Source organism: Lissotriton vulgaris, chromosome 1_1, assembly GCF_964263255.1.
Source record: "Lissotriton vulgaris chromosome 1_1, aLisVul1.2, whole genome shotgun sequence".
Lineage (NCBI taxonomy): Eukaryota > Metazoa > Chordata > Amphibia > Caudata > Salamandridae > Lissotriton > Lissotriton vulgaris.
In genome coordinates, this window is record NC_141685.1 from 1,319,958,400 (window position 1) to 1,319,975,444 (window position 17,045).

General features: G+C 46.4%; 1 protein-coding gene across 2 annotated transcripts in view; it reads right to left on the reverse strand.

Moving 5' to 3' along the window:
* BIN2 (bridging integrator 2) overlaps positions 1 to 17,045 on the reverse strand; it is a 420,497-nt gene that overhangs the window by 295,536 nt on the left and 107,916 nt on the right. For both annotated transcript variants that reach the window (XM_086965898.1, XM_086965889.1), the window contains exons 2-3: positions 14,387 to 14,467; positions 5,301 to 5,355 (exon numbers count right to left, since the gene is read on the reverse strand). In XM_086965898.1, coding sequence (XP_086822024.1) covers positions 5,301 to 5,355; positions 14,387 to 14,467 — 136 coding nt within the window. The remainder of the gene's footprint in view (positions 1 to 5,300; positions 5,356 to 14,386; positions 14,468 to 17,045) is intronic.

Here is a 17,045-nt window from a genome sequence, read left to right on the forward strand (position 1 = left end):
ATCCTGACAGGAAAGAGGAGGAAAGGAAGTCAATTCCTGATGTTGAGAGGATTCCGCAACACTGGGCTCCGGGAGAGCAGGCAGCAGGGGGACGGCGGTCAGGGATTTTTGGACCTCCAAAGCAGCATAGATGTCAGCGATTTTTGACTGAAAAAAGGCAGCTATCTTGTTGCACAGGTCCTGAGAGGCAACCACAGGATCCGGTGTCTGAAGGGTCGTAAGGGAATCGACAATCCTGAAGAGTTCTCTAGGAGATGACAATGAGGAGGTGAGTGCCGTAAAGTATTCCTGCTTGGTCTTAATAACTTCTAATTTGTAGTTTTTAAGCAGGGCAGCTACCCCCCAAACATACCACCCACGCAGCGTCCAATGTGCACAGAACATCTTGCACTTTTAAAACAAGAAGTTCTTTCACTACTTCAAAAGCATGCCATAGAGCCAGTTCCCCTACTACATCAGGGAACAGGGGTTTACTCCCTGTATTTCCTAATCCCCAAAAAGGACGGATCCCTAAGGCCAATAATAGACCTCAGACCCCTCAATCTGTATAAACATTCAGATCATTTTCACATGATCACCCTCCAACAAGTGCTTCCTCTGCTCCAACAAGGAGACTTCCTTGCCACACTAGATCACAAGGACGCCTACTTCCACATGTCCTGCTCTAAGGTTCGTAGTGGACGGACAACACTATCAGTTCAAAGTCCTTCGATTCTGAGTCACCACTGCTCCCAGAGTATTTACCAAATGCCTAGCAGTGGTAGCAGCACATCTAAGGAGACAACAAATCCATGTCTTCCCATATCTGGATGACTGGCTGATAAAAGCCAAGTCACTCAACCAGTGTGTTCAACACACTCAACAAACCATCCGAACACTGCACAACTTGGGGTTCACAATCAACTATACCAAGTCGCACCTCCAACCCTCTCATGTACATCAATACCTGGGAGCTACAATAAATACTTCCACAGCTCTAGCATATCCCAGTCCAGCCAGGATAGCCAGTATACAAGCTCTCACCAACAAATTTCAAATGCAATACTCTCTTCCAGCCAGAGTGTTCATGCAACTCATAGGCATGATGGCATCTTGCATATTCATTGTACCTTAAGCAAGACTTCAGATGCATCCCTTACAGGAATGTCAAGAACATCAATGGAACCAACCTCACTGACAACTTTCAGATCTGGCGTTGGTGGACAGCCTCACATATCGCTCTCTGCAGTGGTGGAACACAAAAAACGTCTCCAAAGGGCAGCCGTTCCTTGAGCCGGTTCCACAGATAGTACTAACAACAGACACATCACTCACAGGATGGGGAGCACATCTCCTCAAACACACAACTCAAGGAAAATGGACCTCTCAACAAAAAGTGCTTCATATCGATCATCTGGAACTGCTAGCAATATTCCTAGCTCTAAAATCATTCCAACTTCATGTACAAAACAAAGCTGTCCTGATCCGGACGGACAACATGACAGTCATGTATTAGATACAAAAACAGGGAGGCACACATTCTCTGCAGCTGTCACAGCTTGCGCAGAATATTTGGAGGTGGGCCATTCTGCAAAACATATACCTGCTCGCAGAACACCTTCCAGGAGTTCACAATCAGATTGCAGAGCTCTTAAGTCGACAAACACAACAGATTCACAAATGGGAGCTACATCCACAAGTTCTTCTACCTTTTTTCCAAATGTCGGGCCAACCAGACATGGACCTGTTTGCCACACATGAAAATGCACAATGCCCAACCTTCGCCGCCAGGTTTCCACACCCGCTGTCCAAGGATAATGCGATATGGATGACCTGGTCAGGTAAATTTGCTTTTCGACCACTCCCACTGATTCCACTAGTGGTACACAAGCTCCGACAATAGTCTTTAAAAAAGATCCTAGTGGCTCCCACATGGGCGCGTTAACCATGGTTCACAACTCTGTTGGAACTCTCAGAAGCCCCGCACCAATGACTACACCTCTCCCCATCCCTACTAACACAGAACCATGGAGAGATAAGACTCCCAGATCCAACACAATTGAACCTGGCAATCTGGCTCCACAAGTCCTAGAGTTCGGTCACCCTAACCTTCCACCAGACTGTATGAATATCATTAAGGAAGCTAGGCGCCCTACCACCAGAGCTTGCTATGCAGCAAAATGGAAGAGATTTGTCATATACTTCAATAGCAATCATATCAATCCACTGTATGCCTCCATCCAAAACATTATTTGCTATTTACTACATATGCAAAAATGTAACCTAGCATACTTCTCCATACATCTACATTTAGCAGCACTTGTCGCTTACTTGCAGAACCGACAACACTTATCACTGTTCAGAGTACCAGCAATTAAAGCCTTTATAGAGGACCTTAAAATAATCATTCCTCCTAGATTGCCACCCTCTCCAGTATGGAATCTCAACATTGTACTCACTAGGCTCATGGGACCCCCAATTTGAACCTCTACACAAATGTGAACTTCAGTTCCTCACATGGAAAGTAGCTTTCCTTATTGCAATTACTTCTCTCAGAAGGGTAGGTGAGATCCAGGCTTTAACCATACAAGAACTCTTCTTACAAATACAGCGTAGCAAGGTAGTTCTCAGAACAAATCCAAAATTCCTTCCTAAAGTCATCTCTTTTCACCTTAACCAATCAGTGGAGCTACCAGTGTTTTTCCAAAACCCAGACTCCGTAGCAGACAGAGCTCTTCACACAGTAGACTTCAAAAGAGCACTGTTACATTGATGGGACTAAATCTTTTTGCAAAACAAAACAATTGTTCATAGCTTTTTCTCCACCTCACAAAGGCAATCCTATCTCCAAAGCTGAAATTGCAAGGTGGATTGTTAAATGTATCCAAATCTGCTACCAAAAGGCTAAACACACATTAACAATTCCCCCTAGAGCGCATTCCACATGCAAACTAGGGGCCTTTATGGCTTTCTTAGGAAACATTCCTCTAGAAGACATTTGTAAGCAGCAACATGGTCTACAACACACACTTTCACTAAACACTATTGTGTTGACGTGCAAGCCAACCAACAAGCTGCTGTAGGCCAAGCTGTTCTTAAAACTCTTTTTCAAACTACTGCAACCGATACAGGTGACCACCGCTAAGGGAGACACTGATGTACAGTCTATGCATAGTGTGTGATCTGCAGCTCATATGCCTCGAACGGAAAATGCTACCTACCAGTATGCATCTGTTCTTGGCATGTAGAGCTGGAGATTCACACACGCCCATCCAGATCCCCGGGACCTGTATCTGTTCCAGTTTATCTTATTTAGATATACACACAAGGACATCTCTTTCTTTTCTACTAACTCCATCATTTCCCAAAATGGCGAAAAACAATCTAACAATGGAGTCGATGCCCATGCGCATTATCGTCCAAGGGATGAGTCACCTGTCTCGTGACTACAAAGTCTTCTTCCAAGACAACAACAAGGTGCAAACATCCGAGCCCAACACCAGATGGCGATCTAATGCATAGTGTGTGAATCTGCAGCTGTACTTGTTGAACAGATGCATACTGGTAAGTAGCATTTTCCATACTATTTTTTATAAATTGGAGTGGAATTTGTATTGTGTCATGTTACTTACTAACTGTTTAGGTACTGATAAATGCTTTACATTTGTTCTCCTTTGAGTTATGTATTCATTATTAATTTATGAAAGTAATATCTTTTCTAGTTTTCAAACCTTTTAAATGAAGAAGAGACTACCATCTACTCACCTTTTCACCATTTCAAACCAGGGATATATTTACAAGGAAGTGGCCAAGCTCTGCATTAGCCTCCATGGCTTTAGGCCACACTGTACCACTCCTGAAACGCAGGGCTGCACTGTATTTACAAGAATACAATGCAGCCTTGTGTTTCCCCCTGCGCTGGCACTAATTTACCCGCCTAGCATCAATGCAGGCACCCTTGCACAATGGTGCAAGGGTGCCTGCGTTGAGGGTAATGATTGTTTATGTGCAGGAATGATTGTTCCTTCACATAAACATCCTGAAATGGCATTTTGAAACTTTTATGTGTGTTGCCTTATGCAACACAAGTAGAAATCGCAAAATTTTATTTATTTTTAACTGTTTATGTGCAGGAAGGGATATCTTCCTGCACATAATCAATCAATGGCGTTTTGCTGTTTCTATGTGTGCTTCACAACGCACCACACATTGAAACAGCAGAAACAAGGAGAAATAAAACATTTCTCCTTGTTGTGCCAGGGTAAGACCAGGTTTTCCCTGGTCTAACTTTTGGCGCTGCCCCATATTTACGACACCCTTGTAAATATGGGGCAGCGTCAAAATCAATGGGTGTTGCGGTGGAACGCCCACCACAACACCTATTGCCCGCCCCTTTCACACTAAGTATAGCGTTAAGTGGCTTAAAGCCGCCTTGTGAATAAGGCGAAGTCCCTATTGCCACAACAACATTGAGAAAAGTGGCCTTGTGGTGGCGATAGAGGCTTGCAAATGTGTCCCTTGGTTTCAAAGAGAGTAGTCACTTACCGACCATTTATGTTTTGTAATTTTAACTCTATTTTAAAGTATACTTCCTTTTAGAATAAAGGTCAGTCTAAATATCCTCAATTTTTGTTTATTTCAGTACTTTCTGACTACTTTTCTTTTTTCCTTTTCAGCATGTGGTAACCCCAGCCCAACACATCTAAGTCGAGCTCATAAGGGAACTTGGTGGTTCATTGTGCCTGCTGTACAAATGTACGTCTACCCTGAAGATCTTAGGCTTGAACCTGGTTGGATACACCCACCGTCAATAAAATAAGTGCCACCGAGTTTTAAAATAGTAGGGCCTTTCATCAGTACCTATGGACATTTTGCGGTGAGTGCCTAGTATTTGTGAGAGCTTCTCTTTGAGACCGCAAGGTTAATAGATATTGTTAACATTAGTGCTTCATTGTGCTACCAGAACAGGGGCTGTTGGGCTTTTCAAAGCACGGTTACATACAGCTGGCACCCACTGTCCAGGGGTAATCATTTTATTCAGCACATTTTGTACTTACCCAAACATGACATTTGTCATGGGAAAAGAGAATGAAAGAGGATGGTTATAAAGATGGTTAAGGAGGTTTCTCCAAGTTTGGTAGACGATTTAAGAAAAGATTATAGTAAAGTTACAAATTTGGTGACTTGCAAATGTTGTGAATTAAATGTGGTGTTATAAAATCTGTCCAAACTGTTTCTTGCGTGTATAATCTTAATCACACATCTGTATCTACACCTTCCGGAAAAAACAACAGTTTGTGAGATATGGTCAAAATGCTCACTTTTTGATGCATTCAGGATAGCTTTCAGGTCCTTGTATAGTCTATATCCTTCATTCTGAAAAAGAAGAAAGAAGTGATTTACAGAAAATCTTCTGGAAATATTTCTGTGTTTTTCCCCTTCATCCATGAACACAAATATCTGCCACAGGAGCTGGTTGCTATCCACCTGGAACTAGGGGAAATCAAATAAGTAAACAACCACAGTTCCTTGGGGTATTGTCGAACAATTCTGAGCCACCACTCATTAGATGTGTAATCACAATCATTTGGAGCATCAGGGACTTAGACTATTTCTCTGATGCATTATATTTTTCAAACCCATCTCTATAATGGCTGTTGCTCTTGTTTACAGATTTTAGGTTTCACTTACACAGCGCATGCACTGTAAGACGTTTTATTTACAATCCAGTGGTCATTCAACCCACCTACAGCATACCGTTAGTTGTTTCATTGTCACTCTCATTTGCAGTCTTTCGATTGCTTAGCTCTTGTAGGCGTCACTTAGTTTCTTGTGTTGGCTCCTCCAAGGAGCACCGACCAAGTACACGTGTTCTTCCTTGTCTTTTTGCAACACACTATTTTATTATAAGCATTTTAGTATTACTTCTGGACATGCAATGTTCTTTCCTACATTTAATAAAGGCATACTGCTTCTTATGTAAGTTGCTTTCACCCTATTTGCCACCTCTATTGATGCTTTAGTTACCTTCACCCACAATTTAGTTACTTACACCCACATCTGTACTACTCCATTCTACTCTACTCTACGCCTCTCCAATCCACTCCATGCCACTCTACACCACTCCACTCAGTTCCACTCTGTTACATGCTACTCCACTCTACTTTACACCACTCTACCCTTTGCAACTCTACTCTACACAGCTCAACTTTACTCCATGTCAATCTACTCTAAGCATGGGCGGAAAATCCGTTTCGCTCGCGGATTTTGCGGATTTTCGGTAAATTCGCAATCCGCGAGATTCGCGAATCTCCCGCAAAATCCGCAAATCCGCGAGCAGCGGATTTCATGGCTTGCTCGCACTGTTCGCGTGAGTTCGCGGCTTCCCAGTACAACTTCGCGCCCCGCGAATAAGCGCAAAATTGCAGAAATACGATCTTAGCAAAACTGAAACTACTTACCAGGTTCAAAAGTTCAGGCTCATCATTAGTAGCCATTTCCTGTAGTGCTTCCTGAGGGGCCCCTCCAGAGTTCAGTTGCCAGTTGCAACTATTATGTGACCCTGCTCTGAACCTCAGAATAGTTACACATATGCCACAAAGGTCCTGAATTACAGCTAAGGGAGACAAGCAGGAGCCAGGCTGGAGGTTCAAATCCATTAATCAGCCCCTAATTCATTATTGTCAGTTGGGGCAGGGCAGGTGTTGTAACTAATTTTGCAACAATGAAAGCACTTAGCAAGTGCAAAAGATCACTAATCAGGAAGCACTAAGGAAGCAGGTGCCAGCTAAAAAAATATTCTGTGACACATTAATCAGCCCCAAATTAATTCAGGTCACTTGAGGCAGGGAAGGTGTGCTTGCGTTGCCACAATAATGTACACTGACTGGACAACCAGAGGGTGCTGTGATGAAACAGAGGGTGGCATGGGTGGGCCAGAGGGTGGCATGAGTAGTCAGAGAGTGGCAGTGGTGACAGAGAGTGGCAGTGATGAAGAAGAGTGTCCCAAACAGGCTGGACACGTAGAAACAACAAGTTTGCGAAACTTGCGACCCGACAGGTAAGTTCGCGTTTTGCGAAATTGTACAAAACCCTCGCGAACTGGCAGAAACCCGCGCGAACACAAAAAAAAAAAATCCGCAAATTCGCGAGAATTCGCGGATTTTGCGGATTGCGAGTTCGCAAATCCGCAAAATTTGCGAACGCGAGATTCGCAAAATTCGCCCATGCTTAATCTACTCCACTCCACCCAACTCTTTGTCACTCTTCTGGGCTCCACTCTACTCTGTGCCAGTCCATTCTATGGCACTCCAATCTATACCAATCTACTATGACCACTCAAATCTATTACACTCTATTCTACACCACTCTATGATACTCCACGCCATTCCACTTCACTTTATGCCACTCCATTTCACACAGTGCCACTCATTGGCACTCTATGCTACTCCACGATATGGCATTCTACACCATTCTACTCTAGTCTGTGTCGCTCTACTGTATGCCAATCTTCTATATGCCTTTCTACTCTATTCCAAGCTAAGGTACTTTAAACCACTCCATTTTATGCCACTCTACTCAATGCCACTCCACTCTGTGCCACTCTACTCTACCTCATTCTACTCTACCCCACTGTACTTGATGCCACTCTACTCTACGCCACTCCACACCACTCTACTCTACATCGCTTTACTGTATGCCACTCCACTTTGCTCTACTCTACTCTACACCCCTCTACTCTACGCCACTCCACACCACTCTACGCCCCTCCACTCTGCAGAAGCCAAACCCCAATAATCCCTGAACCCCAATATCGTATAATCCAAAAATTCACCTTTAGTAGTTCAACTCTGCAAGACTTGCATTAATCTAGTCGCAAGAGACCACCCTCCCCTTCAATCGAATACATTTAGCAGAGTAAAACCATTTTTAGAAACTGGTACCATTCATGGATAGAGTTCAAGATCAAAATTAGGTTTAAGAGGTTTATTATAGAAGCACTGATAGAACAAATAAAGAGGAATGCAGATTTTAGTCATAAAGACTTAGATTTACAGAAAACACAGAATCATAAACCATATCAGAACCTAAATCTGTGTCAAACTCTAAAGAGAACAACATCATTCCATTGAGGAGAAAAATCTCAGAATAATAGGACAGAGTCTTGGGAGGAAAAGGGAAAGCCGTCCCCAATCTTTCAAAACCCGGGGTTTTATACACAAAACTACAAATTCAGCATGGCATGATCATGGCTCGCATTGGCAAATCAAAACAGTTTTGTAAATCCGAAAGATTCTTATCACTAACCCATTTCTTAAGGTAAGCAAAATCTTTTGCTCGATTCCTCAGCAACTGCACCCCGCATATGTATAAGCCAATATGCAACATTTATTAACAATAGCCCATGGAATCATGTTCTTTTGCTTGCTTTCATCGGACCTTTAGGTGGTAATCCTTCAAATTGATCCTTTAGGTACTGCTCCCTTCAACTTCTCTTGCTGTCACTCTCTCTTTCATCCCATCCATTTTCTCTATCTTCCTTTTCCTTTTACCATTTTACCACTTTTCTCTATCTTCTTCCCTCTACCTTTCTTTCTCGCTCTCTTGCAGCTACCCTTGCTTGCAGCAAATTACCTCGGGAAGCTGAGGAAAGTGAAAGGACTTGAATAGAAATTCTCAGAAACTTATAATTAAGAAGTAGCTAGTCGAGGGGGCGTGGCCGCCTGAAAGGGGAGCTCCGCTGAAGCCGAGTCTGTCCCCGTAGAAATCTGCAAATTAATCGCCCCAAGTAGCACCAAACGGCTATCCTTCATCCCCTGAATCGGTCCGCTTCTGGCATATCCTAAAACCGGGGGGAAACTCCGGCAGAGAACCGGAGAACCGCCCCTGAGCTGCGGGGCGCGGGCTCCCTGAGAAACGGGCGGAGCCTCGCCCCTGCATCGCGCGCTCACGCAAGGTCCCGGCTTGCGGCCTGCTCGCCGGGGAGAGGTGCGCGCCGGAGCCTGTGGCAGTGTGGCGCCTTTGAATGCTCGGCAGAGCTGGGGAAGGCTGATGAACTCGGATCCCGTGGCACATCCTGATACACTGCGGGACATAGCTCCTTGACTCCCTGCGACGAGCTGTCCCCTGAAGAACGGGCGCAATATACGCCATCGAGAGTCTGACCCACGGGACTTGGGCCTGGAGGTCGCGGAGACATCTGAAGGCCGGATCGGTGCCTGAGCCCAGCAGCAGAGACCAGAATCGTGGTGGTGAGTGGGCCCTCATAACAGATTCCCTGTGGCGGAGCGGAGTCCAGGACCTAGAAGGTGCATCGTCACCACGGGAGAAGACACGGCGGCGGTTCACCGCTTTGCCGCCACCAGGCTGAGCCTTGACTTCACTGGCCTACTGGTGCCCCCATCTGAGACGCCTTGAAAGACCGTGGGGTTGGTTACCTGGCCTCGGCGACCAGTATTGGTGTTCAGGGGAGGTTTAACCTGCACTGAATTGGCTCTCAGCACAGAAGTAGGGCCTAAAACTGGCGGGACTGCCACAGGACAGAAACCGAGGAATACATTTAGGTGGCGCTGGCCGGGCAGGAGCATATGAACAGATCTGAGCCTGAATTTTGCAGTGATAGACGGCTGGCACACAGAAGGCCTTCATGCTGAGGGAGATCCCGGGAGAGTAGTCAGGACGTATCTCTGGCCCGCCGGAGCAACCTGGAGGGGGTGTGAGGCGCCAATGGGTTTTGAAGGCTGCCAGGAACAATAGCAGGAGCAGGAGACCCTACAGGACGCCGCGGGGTAGAAGCGAGGGCGGGATAGTGCTTTCGAGGCTGGAACCGAGACAACTCCCTGTGGACCGGGAAGGAGCGTCTGTCAGCCAGGGAAGTACTGCACGCCCTGGTAAACCGTGTCGAGTAAAGGAAGGTGAAAGGTCTACGACGCGCGTCTTGGCGCGCACAGATCGCCAGTATGAGGCCTAAAGGCAACGCGGTCACACAAACCAACAAGCTGGATAAGTATGCAGTCCCGTTGGGACAGGGCCAAGCGGGAGGCGCAACCGAAGACCAGGCAGGTCAGAAAGAGCCCTCTTTGACTTCTATCATGGCGGAGATACAGACATTGGGCACAAATCTAGAAACGAAAATGGACAAAAGCTCAATGGAGGTCAATCTTCTCTGAATTGATCTAGGCAAAACCACAGACAAGGCCAAATTAAACAAGTCTGCGATACGAGAGCTGCAGACCTCAGGGAAAATGCTGGAAAAGAGAGTGAACGATCTGGTACGCCAGCACCGTGGTGGGAGTGCCGGAGGGAACGGAGGGACCCAGTGTGGAACTTTTTCTGGAAGACCTCATCCTCACCCATCTAAAGCCTAAGCGCCTCTTTAACATCTTCAAGGTGAAGCGGGCTCACCGTGCACCGATCCTGAAACCTAAGCCGGGGGCGCCACCCCGGACAATCATTGCAAAAAATCTGAATTTCCGGGATAGGGACGCCATCCTCCAAGTGGCTAGGCAGGTGGGACACCAGCCCTACGAGAATGCCACGATCCGCTTCTTCCCCGACTTTGCGCTACAAGTCCAGCGGGAGAGACGCTCCTTTGTAGGCGTGAAAGCTGCGCTCCGGGACTGGGGATTAAAATATATGATGTTCTTCCCGGCCAAACTAAAGGTCACCGTGGGTGGCAAGTCCCTGTTTTTCACCGCACCGTCTGAAGTGCAGGACTGGCTGGAGCGAGAATCGTCGCAGGTGATGGGGCGAGCGGAGGTCGGGGCCTGGAGAGACACCCAAGCAGCCTTGCCGGGATCGGTGGCTGGGAGATCAGAAGTGGACGAGCAGATTCCGCGCTCCTGGCGTTTGAGATCGGCCAGCTCCAAGTGGGTGTCCCTCAGAGACACAGACGGTCGCTGATGGAGGAGGAAGATACGAATGTGGCCCTTCCAAACTGTAATGTATAAAGTTCAGCTATGCCGGGACATGGGGCTGCTCCCAAGCGGCGGGCGGCCATGGGGGGGGGGGGTAACTCCCAATGCAGATAGTATTACTTATTCCCGGTGGAGCGGGGTGTAGGAGGAGAGCCCAATGCCTCATCAGACTGAGAGAAGGTGTTACCCCCTTGGGGGATCAGGATACATCAGTGCCAGCGGGAAGACACACATTGTGATGAGGGTGAACTGACTCTTTTGGAGTGTTTACTTGGGTGACACGAAGTTGTTTAGTTGGGGGGTGGACGAAGGCAGCGGCTGCAGCTGGGGCCAGCGTACTCTCCCCATTTAGGAGTTAACAGCGGGAGGGGGAGGTTTCCTCACTCCCGGGCAGGGGTTGGGCGAAAGGCACTCTGCTAATTGGGGATGTGGGTAGTTCAAAACTCCCCCCCCCTGAGCCGGTAAGTTTTTGGGCGTCTGTTCCCTCGTGCTTTCCAACCCCCCTCGTTGTGCTTGCTTTCCGCCCCCCCCCCCTCATTGTGCATCTGTTCCCTCGTGCTTTCCGGCCCCCCTTCGTAGTGCTTGCTTTCTGCCCCCCCTCGTTGTGCTTGCTTTCCAACCCCCCCTCGTTGTGCTTGCTTTCTGACCCCCCTCGTTGTGCTTGCTTTCCGCCCCCCCCTTGTTGTGCGTCTGTTCCCTCGTGCTTTCTGGCCCCCCTCGTTGTGCTTGCTTTCTGACCCCCCTTGTTGTGCTTGCTTTCCGCCCCCCCCCTTGTTGTGCGTCTCTTCCCTCGTACTTTACGCCCCCCCCTCCTTGTTGTGCTTGCTTTCCGCCCCCCCTCCTCGTTGTGCTTGCTTTCCGACCCCTTCGTTGTGCTTGCTGTCCGACCCCCCCTCGTTGTGCGTCTGGTCCCTCGTGCTTTCCGCCCCCCTCCCACCTCATTGTGCTTGCTTTCCGACCCCCCCTCGTTGTGCTTGCTTTCCGCTCCCCCCCTCATTGTGCATTCTGTTTTCTCGTGTTTTCCACCCCCCCTAGTTGTGCTTGCTTTCGGCCCCCTCCTCGTTGTCCGTCTGTTCCCTTGTGGTTTCCGACCCCCCCCTCGTTGTGCTTGGTTTCCGACCCCCCCTCGTTGTACTTGCTTTCCAGCCCCCCTCGTTGTGCATCTGTTCCCTCGTGCTTTCCGCCCCCCTCGTTGTGCTTGCTTTCCGCCCCCCCTCGTTGTGCATACTTTCCGGCCCCCCTCTTGTTGTGCGTCTGTTCCCTCATGCTTTCCGCCCCCCCTCGTTGTGCTTGCTCTCCTGCCTCCCCCTCGTTGGTTGTGCTTGCTCTCCTGTCCCCCTCTCGTTGGTTGTGCTTGCTCTCCTGCCCCCCTCACTGGTTGTGCTTTGCTCTCCTGCCCCACCTCGCTGCTTGTGCTTGCTCTCCTGCCCCCCCTCGTTGGTTGTGAATGCTCTCCTGCCCCCCTCGTTGCTTGTGCTTGCTCTCCTGCCCCTGTCCCCTCGTTCATTGAGCTTGCTCTCCTGACCCCCCCCGTTGGTTGTGCTTGCTCTCCTGACCCCCCTCGTTGGTTGTGCTTGCTCTCCTGACCACCTCCTCGTTGGTTGTGCTTGCTCTCCTGTCTCCCATCTCGTTGATTGTGCTTGCTCTCCTCTCGTGCTCTTCACTTCGTGCCTGATCCTCTGGAAGGAGTAGAATAGCAGCTTCCTTTTGGGCCTCAAGCATGCCTACCCATTAAAAACAAAACGTCTGTGAAAATAAGATTGGGTTACCAAGAATCATTGTATTAAGATATTTGTGGACTTTTGCGCACTCTCTGAATTGATTGGCTTGTACTTTGTGGTTGTGAGGCTGCCTAGTAAATGTGTGATATAGAATAGGTTACATTTGTGGTAAACTCATCCATTTTTATAAATGACTTGTGGTAATAGCTGGCAGTAGGTGTTATAATTCTACCATAAACCAGTAAAAGGACCCAGACAGCCTTATAAAGATTACCGGCTAATCCAACAAAACCACACAACCCTCATGTTATCTCAATTACTCTAATTTCACGTTTCAGTATGAACAGTCCTGTCGCTGATATCGCTCTCACTTTTTAATTTCTTTTTTTAAACATTTTGTTAGAAATTGTATCATTGCAAATAGTGAAATCACATCTTACTTTAGCTTAAACTCTTTTAAACTTTTGCAATTTAATGTGAAAGGGGAATTCCATCCTAGGCTTCATATGTCAGTAGCACACAGTTTCACTTAAATTCATGCTAAAATGAAATTCCACTTTTTTTAAAAACCGTATTCTCTGTCTACCTTCCCCCCCGTCTCTCTAAGCCAGTGGTTAAAGTGATTTTATAGTGGGGTGAAAATGTGATTTAAAAAGTTGGCTGTTGAGTTTTCCCTTTGGGCAATACTCCCCAGACGACATGTGTGTGCGTGGCTCTGTCTGTGTGTAAGGCTCTGTCTGTGTGTTTGTGGCTCTGTCTGTGTGTGTGTGTGTGTGGCTCTGTGTGTGTGTGTGGCTCTGTGTGCGTGTGGCTCTGTCTGTGTGTGTGGCTCTGTCTGTGTGTGTGGCTCAGTGTGTGTGTGTGGCTCTGTGTGTGTGTGTGGCTCTGTGTGTGTTTGTGGCTCTGTGTGTGTGGCTCTGAGTGGGTGGCTCTGTGTGGGTGGCTCTGTGTGGGTGGCTCTGTGTGTGTGTGTGTGTGGCTTTGTGTGTGCAAATGCAATTGGTCTCGCATTTGCGAGTGATTAAGCTATTGGCATTGTAAATGACAATGCCATTTATTTATATGTTTTAAAAACAAAAACATAAATAAAAATAATGTCATGAGCAATGCAAATAGCTCTAACTTTAACAATGCCGAGACCATTGCATTGTAAATGCTTGTTATGAAATGGTATTGGTGCAGGAGCTGCAGGCCACTTGCCAATATTTAAAAAAAAACATTGGCTCAATACAAAAATTAATTGGGGGTTTCATAAAGCATACATTTCTGTAGTTGTTCCTAGCACTAAAGGAAACTACTTTGAGTGCTGATGTTCTTCTCATGAAAGGGCAGAATGCCATCACTCACAGTGAAGTTAGGCAATGGCTAAAGTGGGCTGACCCAATGTCCCATGCTTTGTGCCGTAAGGCGTAGAAGTAAAATATGACTCACACAAAACTAACCCATGGACGAAGAAGGAGCGGTTAGTATATATAGTGCTTTCCTAAAATTAAAGGTCTAGATCTTAAAATTAAAGTTTTACGAGCAAATAAAGGAAAACCAAAAGCAATGATGTTGTCATCAATTTTATGAATGGTTGTTGTTTTTAAAGAAGTTAGGAGAATACAGTGACCCTGGGATTTCCAATATGCAGTAACTTTTGAATTTGGACTTGTGATTTTAAATCAGGAGTCAAAGTAGTTGCAAATGTTTGTGTCATTCTAGGCCTGAAATGCCATGTCCTACCAGCCAACTTCCGTCACAATCATGCTAGCCGTGCTGACCCATTACCTGCTGCTGATTGAAGGTGTATGCGCACTGCTCAAACTGTTCATCCCTGGTTTCGACCGTTTTGCCCAGTTTTTGAAGCACCTAGAAAAATGCAAGGAGATTGTTATTTCATGAAAAACCTGTGTCAACATTAATACAGACCCTAAGGTGCCCCTGGCAGGCGCGACTAGTTTATCCAGTCGTAGTTGCTTCCTTACATTTTATTTTTGGTACATAAAATTCTGATTCTGGTCATAAATGCCGGACTATGAAGGCCAGAATGTAAATAAATAGCAGTATTGAATGATTTACTTACATCTGACATGGATTATTTAAGAAATCAGAATGTATTTTAAAAAAATATATATTTATTCAGTTCAGTTCAGTTTTTAACATCTTTATTTCGAAGTTTTTCTTCATAAAAGACAAGCATATAAAATATGTACACAAAACACACAACAGATATGTACAAGTTTATACAAGCAATTAAAATTATCATGGATCTTGCTTAAAAAAGTCAATTAAATAGCATAGAAAGACGATTATATCAAAGTTAATACAAGTATAAAAAGACAGTTCAGAAATGCTACCCAAGAGATATAGGTTAGGTGCAACATATTTGACATTCAGCTATTGGCTCCTCGTATACACCTTGCTCTGATAATCCAGGCCCACCCAAGATATTTTGCCACCCCTATAGACAGCCATTCAGCTGTATTATATCTTAGGATTGACATGGCTTCACTGCTCACCCGGGTGTTTAACCTTTTACATATTGGTTTTAGCCATGTATGGCGTGGTTCACAGTAAGCTGGGCATGCAAACAGGAAGTGCCCTAGGGATTCCTTTCGCTCATGACACCAGGGGCAGAACAAGGACTGTTGGTTATGCCATTTATTAGGGAATTCTCTTAATGGCAGCGTCCCTACGCGAAACTGATGATATAGTTTCCTATCGGAACTTTTAAGGATGGTGTCCCAATAAGTCTCTGTATGTGGAACTACTTTATAGATCAAAAACATGCTTGTCAGGTTAGATTTCTCAGAAAGCGCAACCTGTTCTCCTTTGACTACGGACCAGAAAAGAAGTTAAAAGTCTTTTTTGACGGGAAAGTGTGGTTTCCCGGCTCTGTCCATAGCAGATGGAGACCCATTCTAAATAGGGTGTTCTTAATAGATTTAAACCAGGGTATATCCCCTGCCCCTTGTAGCGCTCTCACATCCTGTATTTCTTTGGCAAACATGGTTAATTCCGGAGTAGACCAAATACGTCTCCATAACGCAACCATCCTGTATTGGGCATGATGTTTAATAGAATGAAAGCCCATGTCTAGCATAAGTGGAAGTGATGGTGTGATGGTGGGAGACTCACTAGACTACGAAAAAATTTGTTCTGGATTTTATCCAAAGCAGCCAGATCCACGTTCCCCCATAGGTCAGCCCCATAAAGTATGGCGGTACTAATTTTGGCGCTATAGATTTTAAGCGCCGGTAAGACTCTTTTAGTCAGGGAGCAACGTTGTTCCTTAACAAGACACCCCGATAATCGTGCAAATTTTAGACTAAGTGCCTCAATTTGTTCTTTCCAGCGTAACCGTGAAGTAGTGTGGCTCACTGGTTAGAGGCGGCAGACCCGAGAGCAGAGGACGGCCCGGGACCAGGGTTTGATTCCCGACGCGGCAGGTTTCTGGACCAGGGTCAGCGGACTCGATAATTCTCTCGCCTTGGTGCCCACTCTGATCAGCGATCACACTCGGCAACTCTGGGCATTAGCTTGCCTCATCTTCACTAACGGCCCCACCAGACCGCCAGGGATGCCTGGTCTCACCCTGGAGATACCCATTAAGGGACCATCTCTCAGGGAAGCCAGGAAGGGTTTCGCAGCGGTCGAAGCGCGGAGATACTCCTCCGGGAGTCGATCCTAGCGCTATATAAACCTGCAATTAATTAATTAATTAACCTATAGTCAATAACAACTCCTAAGTATGTCATTACCTCTACTTGTTCTAAGCTAGTCCCATTCATCGTTACATGCCCCCTCAGGGGTTTATTCTTTGTCAGGACCATAAACTTAGTCTTAGAAACATTAATTTCGAGGTCATTCTGGCTACAAAAGTCCACAAACTTGTTTATAGCTAACTGGAGGCCCATCTGCGTTTTTGCCAAAATTAGGGTGTCATCAGCAAAAATTAAAAGGGGAAATTTGTTCCACCCAGAGTTGGCGCATCTGTTGGAGTTGCTGAGAGGAACTGGACCACCTGGTTAATAAAAACTAAGAATAGGGTAGGGGCCAGGACACAGCCCTGCCTCACTCCACGGGTCACAGGGAAAGAGTCGGTCACCTGTCCCTGGCAGCCCCACCTTACTCTGGCAATGTTTTCCTCGTGCAGCCTAATTGTAAACTCAAGAAGGGCAGATGGTATACCCATTCTCCTTAATGCTGCCCACATCTTTCCTCTGGGGACCAAATCGAACGCAGATTTGAGATCCACAAACGCTGCGTATATTGTACCTCCTCTTAAAAACACAGTCTTCCAATAAATCATGACAAATCTGAGTACTTGGCCGACGGTGCTTATGTTGGCCCTGAAGCCAGCCTGCAGTGGAGACAGGATGTTTTCTTCTGTCATCCAAGACTGGATTCTACCCAGCAGCATTCTGGCAATTACCTTCTGCAGGGC